At 39.6% G+C, this 14,759-nt stretch overlaps 1 protein-coding gene across 2 annotated transcripts; it reads left to right on the top strand.

Moving 5' to 3' along the window:
• The first annotated feature begins 352 nt into the window (after nt 1-352).
• fam219aa (family with sequence similarity 219 member Aa) lies at nt 353-14,560 on the top strand. Of its 2 annotated transcripts, none has more exons than XM_017422908.2 (6): nt 353-588; nt 5,788-5,884; nt 7,496-7,589; nt 8,219-8,299; nt 10,770-10,845; nt 11,296-14,560. In XM_017422908.2, the coding sequence occupies exons 1-6, from the start codon at nt 529-531 to the stop codon at nt 11,452-11,454; spliced, it is 567 nt and encodes a 188-aa protein (XP_017278397.1). In that variant the 5' UTR covers nt 353-528; the 3' UTR covers nt 11,455-14,560. The 2 variants fall into 2 exon arrangements, with proteins under 2 accessions (XP_017278397.1, XP_017278398.1); XM_017422909.2 differs by having other exon boundaries at nt 10,770-10,824.
• Nucleotides 14,561-14,759: the final 199 nt, after the last annotated feature.

Genomic DNA, 14,759 nt, shown 5'->3' on the forward strand with positions numbered 1-14,759 from the left:
CATTGGCATTGTAACGACTCATTATTACCGAATAAAAAAAAACAAACGAAAATCACCAGCAGACTTTACCTCCTGAAAAATCTTTTGACTAAACCCGAATAAACCCGAAGGGGTTCACTATTTTAATGTGACACGTTACGTAAACACATTAATTTAAGTCTTAAATACATTTTGAACAAAAGAAAAAAAATGTAGTCTTCGCGTGTATTGGATAAAACGAGTACTGTAACTTTCCCTTTCGTCAATTTTAATAGAAATGGATGAAATCTGAGCTCCACGCACTTCCGGGTGATCTCCCCTGTGATTGGACGAAGTCGTCATGAATATTCTATACACCCGGAAGTAGGGCGGTGCTGCTGTTTAGCTGTCGAGTCACCTCTGTCAAACGGGATGGAGGAGGAAAATGAGCTACTATAATGCTGAATAACGAAAGATCGCCCGTAGCCGAGCATCTTTAACCGGCACCTTTAGACTAAACTCATCTTTTGTTCTGAGCCACTGGAACGTCTTGATAAAGCTTTGGCGAAAATGATGGAAGAAATCGACAGGTTCCAAGTGCCTCCTGTCAACGGAGAGACGCAGCCTTTGGTAAGCGATCGGAGACAAAAACACGTCTTATTATGCAAACCAGTCTCCACCGAATGCAAATGGTAACATTCATGTGTCGTCTGTGCTTAATCGTCGCGGCGAAGCCTCGTAATAATAATAATAATAATAATGATGATAATCCGCTCCCGAGCTAACGGGTTGTGTTTTGCAGCTCTGGGACAAACTGGATCTTTCGTGGGATGGGTCACACGTCTAACTAAAAAAGATGAAACGATGGCGACTATCGCATGTCACAGATGTAATGGCTAAGCACACATGTGTATTATTCGTTAGGTAAACACCTTTCAGAGCAATCGGGTTACGCACTTTCGACCAAATCGTGAGTCTGTATGCCCTTGTTTGCATCAGTAGCTGACACTGTTTTTTACATTTCGTAATTTGGTGACGTGTTATTTGGGTCGGGATGGGTGGCAGACCATATATCAGAAACAGATCTTTGTGCCTGAGCAGATTACAAACCCATGGTTAAATAATAATAATAATAAAATGTCCTTCCTTTTATTGCGCATCATATGACAAGAGCTATTTCTGCCAGTACAACTCAGTCCACTACAAGCTAATTTTCTACTGTAATGTTCATCACTGCTTATGCAATCTATTATGGGTCTATTTTCTGCTACATTTAAACAGATAACTTAACTTTTACTAACTTAGCTCACTTTCCTTTCGAGATGCACCCTAACTTGTGCAGTTATTGTCACTCTGATAAATAATCCTGGTGTGTTGGTGATGCCCCTCACACCAAGCCGCCTCCTGCCACTTTTCCAAGTGTTTGCCTCAGGGGTTGAGACGAAAAGCAGTTTTCCGTGTTCCGCTGTGCTTCCCCAGTCCTACTTCTGAGCATGAATGCTGACAAAAAACACAGGCAACTTTTGACTGCTACTGAAAGTTTCTTTTACAGAAGCGATCACGTTGGCTTGCTCCACTCTCATGTTTCGTCCACTAATATTTTTCCTCAGTTGAATTTAATACCATGTGTTATTGGTAATTCTCTCTTGATCTTCTTGACACCATATTATCTTATTTAAAGACCTAATGAAGCACTGTGGGTCTTTTCGGTGTCTTTTTGTTTACAAATCAAACCTCTCAAACGGTCCCATTTGCCACACCTCCAAATTATCTGACCATATCAGGACCCCAGGTGCCGCGGCACACATGGTTGTGCATTTATTATGCTAATACCTTCAGTCATTGTGGTTCCTAAACTGCATGAATGCACTTGGCACCTGCCAATTTCACTCAAACGAAGCTGCTTTCAATAGAACATTAAGTGGGCGTTTTAGGGTCACTGTTATATATTTCCTTTTTGTTAATTGTACATGAAATCCCACCCAGTTAGAAAATAGCCATCATGACAAACCCTGAGAGTGATTTACTGAGGGCTGTAAGACTCAGATTGTAGTGTTGTTGTCATTGTCATACATGTAGAAAGCGTTGAGCTGTTCTAATGGTCACCTGATCTGTTGTTCTTCACTGCCATTGGTCAGTGGGTGGCTGTGAAGCATAATCCTACCAATCGCTTGGTGTTTATGCTGTATCAGCAACCTCCAGAAGAAAGAAACTCATCTCCAGTGGGAGGGCACACGACTGAAACTGATACAAGGAGTGGTCATTTTTCTAATATGTGATCAGGAGCGAATAAATGTATCTAAAGGTATGCTAAAGTCAGGATAAGGCTTTGAATTGTTTTGCTGTGCCGTACCTGCTTCTTCATAATTAACTGCTATTTTAAGAAATGCTAGGAAATCCTGACACAAACAACATAGTGTGGAATCCCCTTTTATGCCGTACCGATGTGTTTCAAAGGTTTATTTGAAAGTTGGTGTGATTCTGCAAGAAAGAGAGAGGGGAAAAAAAATGTACCTAATGATCTAAGGGAAGGGCCTGTCAGAGAACAGAAAATGCTTCTGCTTGTTACTTTGGGAATAAGTTACGTGTGTGATTTCACAACATCTACTAGTGTGTGCGTGTCACATTCACAGTTGGAGCTTTCATAAATTATTCCAGCTAAGGGAGCGACGCATCGTCAACAGATGAAAATGAGGCTATTGATGAAAGTGATATTGGTTATTCATACCATGTTCTCGCAGAAATGTGGAGAGATGTGAGGAGGTGGCTTTTCTGTCACAGTAAGGGATTAATTTCAAAGGTTTCTGTGGAAAATGAATGTCAAAGGACAAAAGACGCATTCAGACGACAAAACTTTTAGTGCGGTTGAATTGTTTTTATTGTTTATTTGTTGTAGCGTGCTTCACTTGTGATCGCAAGTTTTGACATTTTTACCAGACTTAGCTTAAAGCTTTTTGGACTCATCTTTATTGTGGGCAACTCATGTCATTATTTGTTTTAGTCAGATCTGTTATAGTATTTCATGTTGGAAATACGTAGTATGTTTTTGTTTGAGTTTACCGAGCTGTCCGTTGGGCTTCTTGTATGTTTATTTGGTGTACTCTTTTCGCAGGATTCCCCTCGTTCGGGTCCCTGCCTCCTGCGCTCTTCTCTGGCTGTAGCTCTAGCTGACATCTCAATCACCAACTTCCCTGCCAGCTCTTAGAAAAAATATATTGTAAGCTAGATGTCCGATCAGAGACCAGATTGTGCCAGTGAACCACTCAAATCATGCTTTTAAAGCGTCCACATATAGATCTGTGATCATCAATCTAACCTCAGATCTGGGCCGTTTATCTGTGATGTCCAACATTTGTCTGCAATGTGAAAACCTTGTAGTAGGCGCCCAGCTCCATCTGATGAAAATCTTACAGTATCTAAAAAAACAAAAACAAGCTCTAATGCTTAGTTGTGCTGTGCCATCTGGTTGTGTTCTCAACACTTTGTATGAAAATCTGTATGCAAAATGAGCTCCCTGCGATTTCTGTTAAATACTTGTGTGAGACTTGAAAACCTCAGTTGGTTTCTGGAACAGGTCTAAACTGATTAAGTAGTTCTCACCTTAAGGAGATTTAGATGTAAGCCTTTTAAATGGTTGCCATGAAGCCCAAACATGGTCAATTGTCTAATGATTCTTTGAACACATTTAGTTGGTTTAAAATATATCTTAGCATTCTATGTCTCATACAAAACCCCCCAGCTGTATAGCCAATGTTAACTGCTTCATTGTCTGTTTAATTGTTCTGAGCGTCCTTAAAATATAGGTTTGCTAGAGTTCTTGAACTCCAAATGGCTGGCAGTCTGCATTCATGTGACTTGTGAGGTTCTTCAACAAGGGGAGGCCTGTTGGATCATCATAATGTGGGGCTGTGTGAGTAAAGCAGGCCAAGCATGGCCCAGCTCCCCTTCCCCAGGCTGGGGAAACCTTGGTTCCAACAGCAACCCCCTCTGTTTTCACATGGCCGCCTCCCAACGGCATCACCGCTCGCCCGCTGACGAAGGAGACCGAGCCGCTAGCACAGGCTAAACACTCAAGTCTATTGTTGCCGCGGCCACCGGCAGCTGTAGTGGGTCGGAGTCATCCTGTTCAGAGTGTTGGACACAAACAGGATCCGAAGCAAGCTGTTGGTCCTGGCTGTCCTGGCTGGTTAAACTCCAGATTTCAGATGGGAGTTGTAGCTGGTACCACTTTGCAATAAGGGTACCTTCAAAATACAGGTAATACAGGTAAACAGTGAGCTCAGAAACAGAAGGCATCATCAGTGAACACAGTTCATCTCTGCATCCAGTAGTACAAGTTTAAATTCTACAATCTTGTAACAAATATATATAAATGAGATTCAGAAACACCAATGTGTTATTATTATTTTTTTAAGATGAACAGTAGTGGAAAAACTGTCCTCTGACATAAATTGGAAATATTGAGGCATTATGAAGATTGAAAAAAAATTCAACAAAAAAGGATTTTTAAAAATTGGGACAATTGGTTTTGTCTGTGTCCAAACTGCTCACAGACTGTTTAAAATAAAATGCATCGCCTCTTGATAATAAATGCACTCCTTTCTATTTTAGGCCTTGATTACACTGTAGATATGTTTTCAAACTGACTTTTTTTCCCCCATTCTGTTGGAAAATATTTACATTTTTATCAAGACACGAGTGCAAAAATCCTAGTAAGTGTTAATATATCCATACTGGACCAGTAGGTGGTGTTAACGTCTACACCAACAAGTCAAAATACAAGGGAATAAGAAGGGTTGCTGTTTACTATTTCCTCCCAGTATTTAATCTTCTCAGCTCACAACTAAAGTTTAAAGACATCAGAGTTTGAAAGAGAATTGTGCCAGATGTTAAAAAAACAATAACTGTTAAAACAGCACCATCGTTGTTGTTGTTTTTTTTAGCACATGGCTAATTTCTAAAGCAATAGTGAGTCTTTATGCAGTAATGCAATGTCATATTTTCTCCTAAAATCTTTGTCAAGCACACATGGATGCAATAAACCATGAGTTTAAAAAAATCTTTGCCTTAGAAAGTGCAAAACTGCTATTTTGCATAGGGGCGACAGTTTAAATGTGGCAGAAAAAGGTTTATTTATTTATTTATTGATTGTCAAAATGCCTGTTTGTATGGACCAAACTTTAATTTCCCATTTACTGGAAAAACAAAAACAAACAAGCAAATATATCTTAAAGGAATAGTTCAGCTTTTTTGAAGCAGGTTTCGAAGGAGTTGTTATGGGTTGTCAGTATCTTACCTGCAGCAGACAGCAGTCAGAGTCAGCTCGTTTGGGAGAAATGGGGAGAAATTCAGGCTGCAGACGATGTTCCAACACAGCTGACCTTCACTGTTAATAACCATGGATGTTTATGTAAATATTTGTCTGACGAAACATTGACACAGTATCAAATTTTACACTAAAACTCCAGTTTAACAGCTTTGAAATCTTTAAGCTTTGAGTTGTTTTTTTTTCTTCTGGGCTCTTTTCTGAGCAGCTGTTATCTCGTCTTCTCTGATTCTCCTGAGATTAATCTCGCTGCTGTCTGCAGCAGGTAAGGTACTGACTGCTCAGATAATAATGTACTCTCTTTCTATTGTTATCCATACGAGTATTTCAATGTTTTTTTTTTTTATATTCAGTTCTGTAAGTATTTGTATTATTGTACTGACATTGTGATCGACACTTTTGGACACAGATGACCACAAACCAGACTGAAGTAACATCACAGGTTACAGCAGGTGTCACTGTTCACAGCTAAAACTCTCTGCGCTGTTTGACTCTTGTTGCAGGACCTGGCAGCGTCCTCCACTTTAGAGGCACAGCCTGACACTAAAGGAGAGAGCGTGGCCTTGAACTACAAGCCCCCACCACTGCAGGTCCAAATAGGTATCATCACCAGCTCACTGCAAATCCACAAATAACGTGACACCATATTTTTATATGAAATTATTGTCGGGCGGCATTTGTAAAAACTGGAAGGCGTGTAACAAAGCAGTCCATTACTGTATTTGTGTTAACGCTGTAATTGGACACCTCTGTAGGCAAGTTTACTTTACTGCTACACTGAAGGTTATTGAAGGTGGAGAAAACAAGTGCCATCTGATATTTATTGTATTTTAAAACGGTGAAGTTATGGTTCATAGCATTTAGACCAGGGATGGGCAACTATTTTATCCAAAGAGCCGCATACGAAACCGGGACAGTTGCAGAGTGTCGGACCAACACGCTAAACTATGTTCTGCCAAATCTTAATCTTATAATCAGCTATAAATCTGATTTTCATTAGTTGTTATAGTAGTAACTGGACGATGGAAATCTGGTCCAGTCATACAGAGAATTTAAACTTTAGAACTTTACATAAGAAAACAATTTGTGGAAGAAAGAAAATGCATTGTTTTGCAGTATTTCTAACACTAGCATTAAATTAAATGTCTAAAGTAGTTAAGATTTGTATTTCTTTTATTTCAGTGAAAGAAATCAAACTTTTGTTGAGTTTGAACACGTTCACTGAAGTCATGTTTCATACCTGAGGCAGATATGAAGGACAGCTGTAGTGAGAGAGGATCTGTCTTAGTTTGAAACCTTCTCAGGACACATGTCTGCAGCAGAGTTCACCAAACACTTTTTATAAACTCCCCGTCAGAGAACAGCACACTATTCTTATTTTTTTTCTCTCTCTCTCTCTTTTGTGAGACATCACAAAACTAGTCTTGACACATCCATTCCTGGATGTGTCAATCTTGGTAAAAAAAGGCCTCATTGCCTTTTCCAGTTTGGACAGAAGAGCTTCTGATGTGTGCCTGCTCTGTATTTCTCTGCTTGGCAACGTTAGCAACGTTCTGTTCTCCATAAGCTAAGCTCACTGCTTAGACCTTCTATAAATACATGCTTAGAAGTCCATATCTTCGTAAAAACTCTACATCCTGTATCCGTCTTTGTATTTTTACCGTATGCGACATGACAGTAACTCAAATCTCTGACAAACTCCATTTAGAGAGACTTGCTGCTCGCCCACACAGAGAGGGCTGTTGATATAAACACCCACTCGCCTTCAGAATAAAAGCACCACAAAAGCCAGTTTCAGTATAAAAAGTAAGATTTTGGGATTTGCGTGCAGAATGAAATATATTTGATTGTTGATCTCTCATTGACCTCCCATAGGCTGGATGGAGACTGCTAACAGGCTGGATATAGCCCATGTGCATTCAAAGTTCTTCATTCTTTTTCTAGTTTTCTGAATTCAGAAAAGAAATACATTCAGAACTGCACTGATCAATAAATAGAACTCTTTTTTTTCAGTGCTTATTCCAAAGACATTTTGTGGACTTCATGCTCTACATTTGAAAAACAGGTTTTTGACCAGAAAAGCAGGCAAAATTCATTTGAACGTCATTAGTTTCTTCAAAAAACACAAAACCAAATCAGACTTCCAATTATAGGAAATGTGTTAAGATGAGTCGATGTGTTTACCGATGACCTCACATCCTGTGTTGCCAGAGAAACAGAGGGACCTTGCCAGGAAGGCCTCGGTGAAGAATGGCACCGTGGGAAGTCCTGTCAATCAGCAGCCCAAGAAGAATGCTAGGACAAGGTAGCACCTTCCATTGCTCCTTTGCTTCTCTCTTATTTGACCAGTTCAGCCCCGAATGTTGCTCGTTGTGTTCATTTGCATCACAAGCAATATGTTTTTGCGTCCGTTGTCCGCCTTTCAGTGCAAACGCTGCGACCCACAGAAATGCAAATCATGACAACAGGGTGTGCAGCTTTTTAAAGGCACGGATTGCTTCCAGCCGGCCCGAGATGCCGTTAGATTTCCCAATCTTTCAACTAAGCACAATCAGGACACAACGAGGCTTCCTACAGAGATAAAAATCAAGATATTTTGTGAGCGTGAATACTGATAAGAGTCAAAACCGCTGAGCATCCGCTCTGCACAGCCCGCAGCATTGACAAGTGGTTTAATCCCCTCTCCCCAATGGATTAATGGTAATATAAGAAAGGCTGCCCACTGGTCTGGACCCAGAATCTCTGAGACTGAAAGCTAATTTAGCACTTTCAGTAGTTTGAAGCTATCAATTAATTTTGACGGAATGAATTTGTTCCCCTTTGTTTTGAATTTCGTCTTATTTGCAATCATTTTCTTTTGTCTTTGCCACAGTTGTGACAGTTGTTGGTCACAAGTTTTTTTTTGTTGCAGAAAATGACTGTGCTCCTTTATAGGTTGGTGGTGCCAAACAAAGGCTATTCCTCTTTAGACCAGAGCCCAGACGAGAAGCCCCTGGTAGCATTGGACACTGACAGGTAAGCAGTGAACACGTCATCAAGACCACATCTGTGAAATAATGTATAACACTGATAAAAACACACGCTTTTAAGGAACAAGGAAAGGTGACCCGAGGGAGAGATTTGCTCCGTTTTGCAGACCTCTCTCAGTATTTCTGGAACATTTATCTGTTCAATGACTTGACAGTGTTTAGAAGTGATCCTGAAAAGGGGGCAAAGCCTCTCCCAAGGCTCGGGATTAGAGCACAGCAGGGTGAGGATTTAAGCAGCCAAAAGAAGCTCAGAGAGAGTACCCCCCCACTCCCCCTCCCCAACCCGTACCAGCAGGTCTGTATTTTGAACAGATGAGTCCCAGCAATTGTGGCCCCCCATTGTTGCTACACGAGGCAAACCCTCTCATTGAAAAGGAGCTCTGCATCAGCCCAGAAGGCTTACGTCACACGCTCACTGACACAACATAACACACCCTTTTGTTTATTGTTCACATATTAGATGTATGTGTATACCCTTTGCCCAACGCGTTCCCGTTCTTATTAACACTGCGACACACCCAGAATGTCTATTTACTGTAAGAAGTTGCATTTTTTTGTACTGTCATGACGGTACTCTTCAAAACCCATATGAAAAAAGACTCATCTGCTCCGCTCTGTAATAATTATTCCATGAAATAATTACGTTTCAGTTCTGTTTCTTAATCTCTGAACGGCTGTGAATCACTGTCTGTTGGAAGCTTATATCTCCAAAGTGTTTTTTTTTTTTTCAAAGTATAAAACAAACTGGATTTCATACATTTCTTTGCAATTTATTTCTAGATGCAATAATGTCTGAACCTCTTCACTGGAAGAGAGGATTAATAATGCTTTATCTGTCATCCCTGCACTCTGAGAAGGCAGCAGTGCAGTACGCTGCTGAACTTCCTCACTTTTTTCTTCACAGATGCAAATAACAAGCTCTGTTTGACGCTAAATGCATGTGACAAACAGCGCTGGTCTTTGAAAATCGGGCGCTTTTTTTGCCCTGACAGGTATTTACATAAATATGGAAGGGTTTTCCTTTAAATGCACACATAATATACTGTATAAATGTGGGCAAACTGCACCAGTGCAGAGAGACGCTGTGCCAAGTCAAAGGTGTAAATGTCAATTTGCGAGGGCTTTGTGAGCTGGACAGATGAGCAAAATCCAAAACTGCACTCGCAAAGGAAAAGAGTTTAGGTATCCAGGCCTTGTTGTTTTTACTGAATGTCAATCTATCCACCTTTTTTAAGCTTTCTAACTTAACAAAGATGGAAAGCTTGATATAGTTGGTGACAAGGCTAACTATTATTAGAAATACATGCTGATAACAAAGTATTTGTCTGCATTTTAAGCAGTGAAACTGGAGCAACATGTTCACTAATAGAGGCTCCACAGTACTTCTGTATGAGTACAAAAAGTGAATTTGTTCCAGCGTTTGACACTTTTTATACACGAGTCAGCCATGTTGGATTTTGAGATTGGGGCCGGTGAGAAATCTCCAACTTTCCGAGTTTGAATATTGACCACGAAAGACGTTCCAGTTGATGTTTCGGACTCGGAACTCTGAAATTCTCACTTCCGAGTGGAAATGTAATGCTCCATTAGTGCTGAATCTCTTTGCTTAACACAGATGTTGTTTTAGTTCTCAACCGAAACAGTTTTTATTAGATTAACTCTAGCCGAACTCTTTATAGCTTCTACTTGTTTCTTTAACACAATTGACATGGAGTCAAATTTAGTGTAATGTTAGACATGGTGCATTTGTCTAGCTCTTGGGGGCTCCAGGGCCGCTCTGATCTACAAACACAAGAGCAACTGGATTATTTCAGTAATGACCCGAGCAGTCAGTGTAAATTAGGAATCAAAAAACAAACAACAAAAAAGCATTTGCTCTTACCTTTGAGCCAGCTGTTACTCTAATACACTATAAACTCCTAAGATCCATGTAAAGAGGTTTTAATTCTTTAAAAAATCCTCATGAACAAGTGATAATATAATCAGGCTGAAATAAGAGATTTACTGTGTATTTTCTAGCTAAGAGTGTTAAACAATAAGTCAAGTTACATAAAACAAACTACTTCAAAAAGCTAGAAAAAGTCCCTAAATACTGTATTTTCAGTTTTTAAAAGGGGAAAATGTTTATTACTTAACTTGTGAATGGTGGATCATTTTTTCTGATGCTAGGAAGTGACTCCGGAGACTCTTTGATTGCCAAAATTGTCCCATCTGGGCCATGCAGAGCCTGAAAAAGACTACGTAATTAAAGCAAAATGTAATTTTTACAAATTGGAATAATTTAAAATAAATTTGCATTTCTCTTCAGATTCATAGGGCAAAAAACCCCCATCAAACTTCATTGTGAGAAATGCAGAAAAGGCTCTTAATTACCAGCGTGCTGCTGTATTGATTCAGCTTTATACCGGAGGACGATCATCCTTTGGGTCTAACCTGAGATGTCGCCTGTCTTTCAGTGACGATGACTTTGACATGTCCAGATACTCTTCATCAGGATACTCCTCAGCCGAGGTGAGATGTCTGAGGGACCAGGTATCTATACACATATTATATTGTTTCACAGCATCATCTGGCCCAAACCACAGACATCGCCATGTGATCACCTTTGTCACATCGGGTCAATGTGCACTCATTCAGCTTCCATATTCTGGCCCCTCGAAACATTCATAGTGACACTTCGTTTGACTTCCCCCACATTTTCATCCCAGTAGATTCCTCTTCATTTCTTCAAGCAGCACACGTTCTGTTCTTGCCTCTGGCCTCTCATTACCATCAACAACCTAATTGTGTTGTGAAATTTTATTAGTTAGAGCCACTGTTTTATTTTATTTCATTTTTTTAAAATTATTTTCCAAGTTAGCAGAGTAATGGTTGTCATTGTAATGCAAATTCCTAATATTAGGATTTGACAAAACTCTTCTACTGTTTTGGTATTATACTATGTATTTATTTATTGTTTTTTTTTTCCTGTGGCTTTTGCAGCAAATCAATCAGGACCTGAACATCCAGCTCCTGAAGGACGGGTACCGGCTCGATGAGATCCCAGACGACGAGGACCTGGATCTCATCCCCCCCAAAGCAGTCAACTCCACCTGCATGTGCTGCCAGGCTGCTCCCTCCACAGCTTGTCAAATCCAGTAGCCAAGCCCCCCCCCGCCGCCCTGCCCCCACTCCGTCCCCACCTCACCCCCACCATCCCTCCTTCCTGCCATCTTCACGTACGGCCAGCTGCGGACCAGAGTGGCATCGAGGAAGAAAAAAAAACTATTGGCTGGAAAAGGCACAAAAGGGAAACAAAACAAAGGTTCCTAAACTGAGAAAAACACCGAAACTGAATGTGTGCAGAACCTGTGCATGTTCCTCCTATGGCAGGATCTGGGTGTCTTACTTCAATGTTGGTTCAGCAGGGATTCGAGTCATGACAGAAACGTTACCTCTAAGAAAGAAAAAAAACAAAAACGTGCGACTTTTGCTTCTCTTTCAGTTTAAAATTGATCTCACGCTCGGGAAGTCTCTGGTTTACGAGGACCATAAAGGACTGTGCGACGCTGTGGAAGAACAAAACGGGATGAGAGCAAATTGACCAAATGACTTGGTGTCATTACTGTGTCAGCGGACCGTCTGAGCAGTCTTCTACTGGTGTTTACTTTTGGACCATTTACGACGGACTGAAGAAGATTGGAAGTTTAATAGTTGCAATTTCATTTCCTGTTTTTCCCATTCTTTTAGCTCGTCTCCTTTGTCTTCCTTTGTATATATGTGTCAGACTTGAAAATGACGTGATCATGCCCAGGAAAACGGTGACAAACTCCCAAGTTCCTTAGAAAACACTATAGCAGCGCTTACACTCAACACTAAGGTAGTAATCGCTCCATTATACTGAGATTGTACTGCTGATACCCGTTTTTTTTTTTTTTGGTAAAAGAAGCTGAAAAAGATGCATGTTGCCTGTTAACACTGTGTCCCAATGACAGACGTGCAGATATTTTATTAGGTACTATTGAGCCACAGCCAAGTCTTTGGGTTCATGAGACATCATGTGCTTTGTGAAAACAACAAAAAAAAAGGGTCATTTTAGGTTCACATTTTAGGAAAAAGTGTTCTAATGAGTAATACTTAAGTGTTTGCCAATAATACAGCAGCCTCTGCCACTGAAGGTTAAACTGTAGTACATGAAGAAAAGGACAAAATGAATAAAGGGTTTAGAATTACACAGTTTTGGTTGTCATATAGAATGTGGATGAACTGATGCCAAACATTTTGATGACACTTTTTAAGTTACTTTTTTTTTTAAAATAATACTGTCATTGCAAATGTAAAATCAACCCCATTTTTTTTCATTTGGATCACGCGTGTGCGTTTACAGCACGAGTCATTTGTCTAAACGGTACGTGTAGCACCAGACACAACTGGGTATCTTTGCAGCTTGATACCATTCATCTGTTATCAGTGGCTTTTAACAAGAAGTCCCTCCATTTTCTGTTTAGAAGAAGAGATTGTGCGCTGTTGTTGTCCCCCCCGCCCCCAATTTTTATGTTTAAATCCCCTCTTATTAATACGGTGATACAAGTATTTTTTTGTTTTGTTTTGTCTTTTGGCAGAGTGTATCAGTTCAACGCTACTTTGAAAAACAGTGTAGAAAAGAATCATCTCCTTGGAATAACATGTTGATAATTATTCCTTTTAAATCACTAAACTAAGCTCCTAAGTTCTTATCAAGCCTGCAGAAAATAGGTAGCTGACAAACTGTTTTTACGTAACAATGGATAACCTTTTCATTAGTCTACATTCTGATCTTTAAGCTCTGAAACACTGTTTACACCTACAGTAATAAGAATAAAAAAAGAAAAATCTAAAATCAATTTTTCTAGTGCAACACAACCCAAACCCTCCTGATATAAAAGTTTTCAAACAACATATGCAATGTCAGTAACTCATCAAATGGAGATAATGTGTAGTTTAGAAATCTTATCACACAAAAGAATGGTGCCATATAATTTGTGTAAAAATAGAGAAAATACTCATTAAAGCTGAAGGTTCCTTTGAAGTGGTGTTCCGAGTAAATGTTATGAACAGTTAATATCTTACCTGTCATAGGTAGCTCCTTGAACGACATCAGTTTGAAGAAACAGTTTAATTCTGACCAGAATGATTAATTAACTATCAGTGGGGCCAAGACCAAAATGGATTTCTGCTGCACACACCTCTAATCTAAAAATTGTCCATTTTATTGTCTATTCTAACTATTTTAATTTGCATTGTCAGCTTCACACTACACAATTATATTCGTAGACTTTTAAAGCTAATTGCAAGTTTAAATAAGCCGAAGCAGCTCTAGCATTTTCTGTGGACTTCCTGCAAGAATATGAGAAGATTTCTGCTGGAATAACTGTTTAATGCGAACATGTAAAGGTTTGTCACATGAAACACTGACATTTTTGAGACTGGAGATGTTTCAAGATGGCAGCAATTCATCTTGGTCTTGGCCCTACTCACACTAACCATCATTTTATCAATCCAGTCAGGTTGAATCTGTTTTTCTCTGATGTAAAGTTATCAAAGAGGCATCTACAGCAGATGAGATGTTTATTGTTTATACTGTTTTCATTCAACCTCACTTCAAAACATCTGAACTATCACTTTAAGTACGTCTTAGTTTAAGAAAACCATTCAGATAAAATTCTAAGACGCTGCAGATGGTTTGTGTCAAAGACATGGTGCATCCCTGCAGTTCACAAAAGTGCACACAAATTCAAAAGAAATAATTTTTGCAACATTACGTAGTGACTAAAATGAAGTGCACAAAGTAGAACCTTCTTAGCACAGTCGGTATTTATAAATATCACCAAGTCAGCTGCTAACAGAAATGAATGATGGACTGGAAGCTGTGCACTGATTTTTTTTTATTTAGACGATTTCTTTGTCGACGTTGCTGCATTTTTCTTCCATCAACATCACCGCACTGGATTTGCACACAAGTTGATGTCTCCCTCCGGGTGCGATACTCACAGCTGACATGTCAATTGAAGCCTAGCTTCACTAACTTTTTAAGTTTAGGAGAATTTGTTGTAACAGCAGCTATTTATATGCGGTTGTTTTTCGTTCAAGTGTGAGAAACACAAGCAGACACTTTCCATTTGTCAGAAGCTTGTCATGCCGATTGTGAACTGGTTCCATTTAGATTTTAACAGTGTTACAGTTCTGTGTATAGTGCAACATATCAAAAAATAAATACTCGATATTTCAAGTTTTTAGAGTGCTGTCTTTTTGTATTTTCCAAATCTGCCCTTTTGCAGAGTTCTAAAAACTCCAGTGGCTTTTATTTCTTTCCTACTCTTCTTCAGACTCGATCCATTACCCCTGCAGGACACAAAACAAACAGCTTTGTTGGTGAGGGATGGTTAGATGGATAAATGACAGATCGAGAAGTAGTGAGTGTGAGGGGC

This window comes from Kryptolebias marmoratus, linkage group LG4, assembly GCF_001649575.2.
Source record: "Kryptolebias marmoratus isolate JLee-2015 linkage group LG4, ASM164957v2, whole genome shotgun sequence".
NCBI lineage: Eukaryota > Metazoa > Chordata > Actinopteri > Cyprinodontiformes > Rivulidae > Kryptolebias > Kryptolebias marmoratus.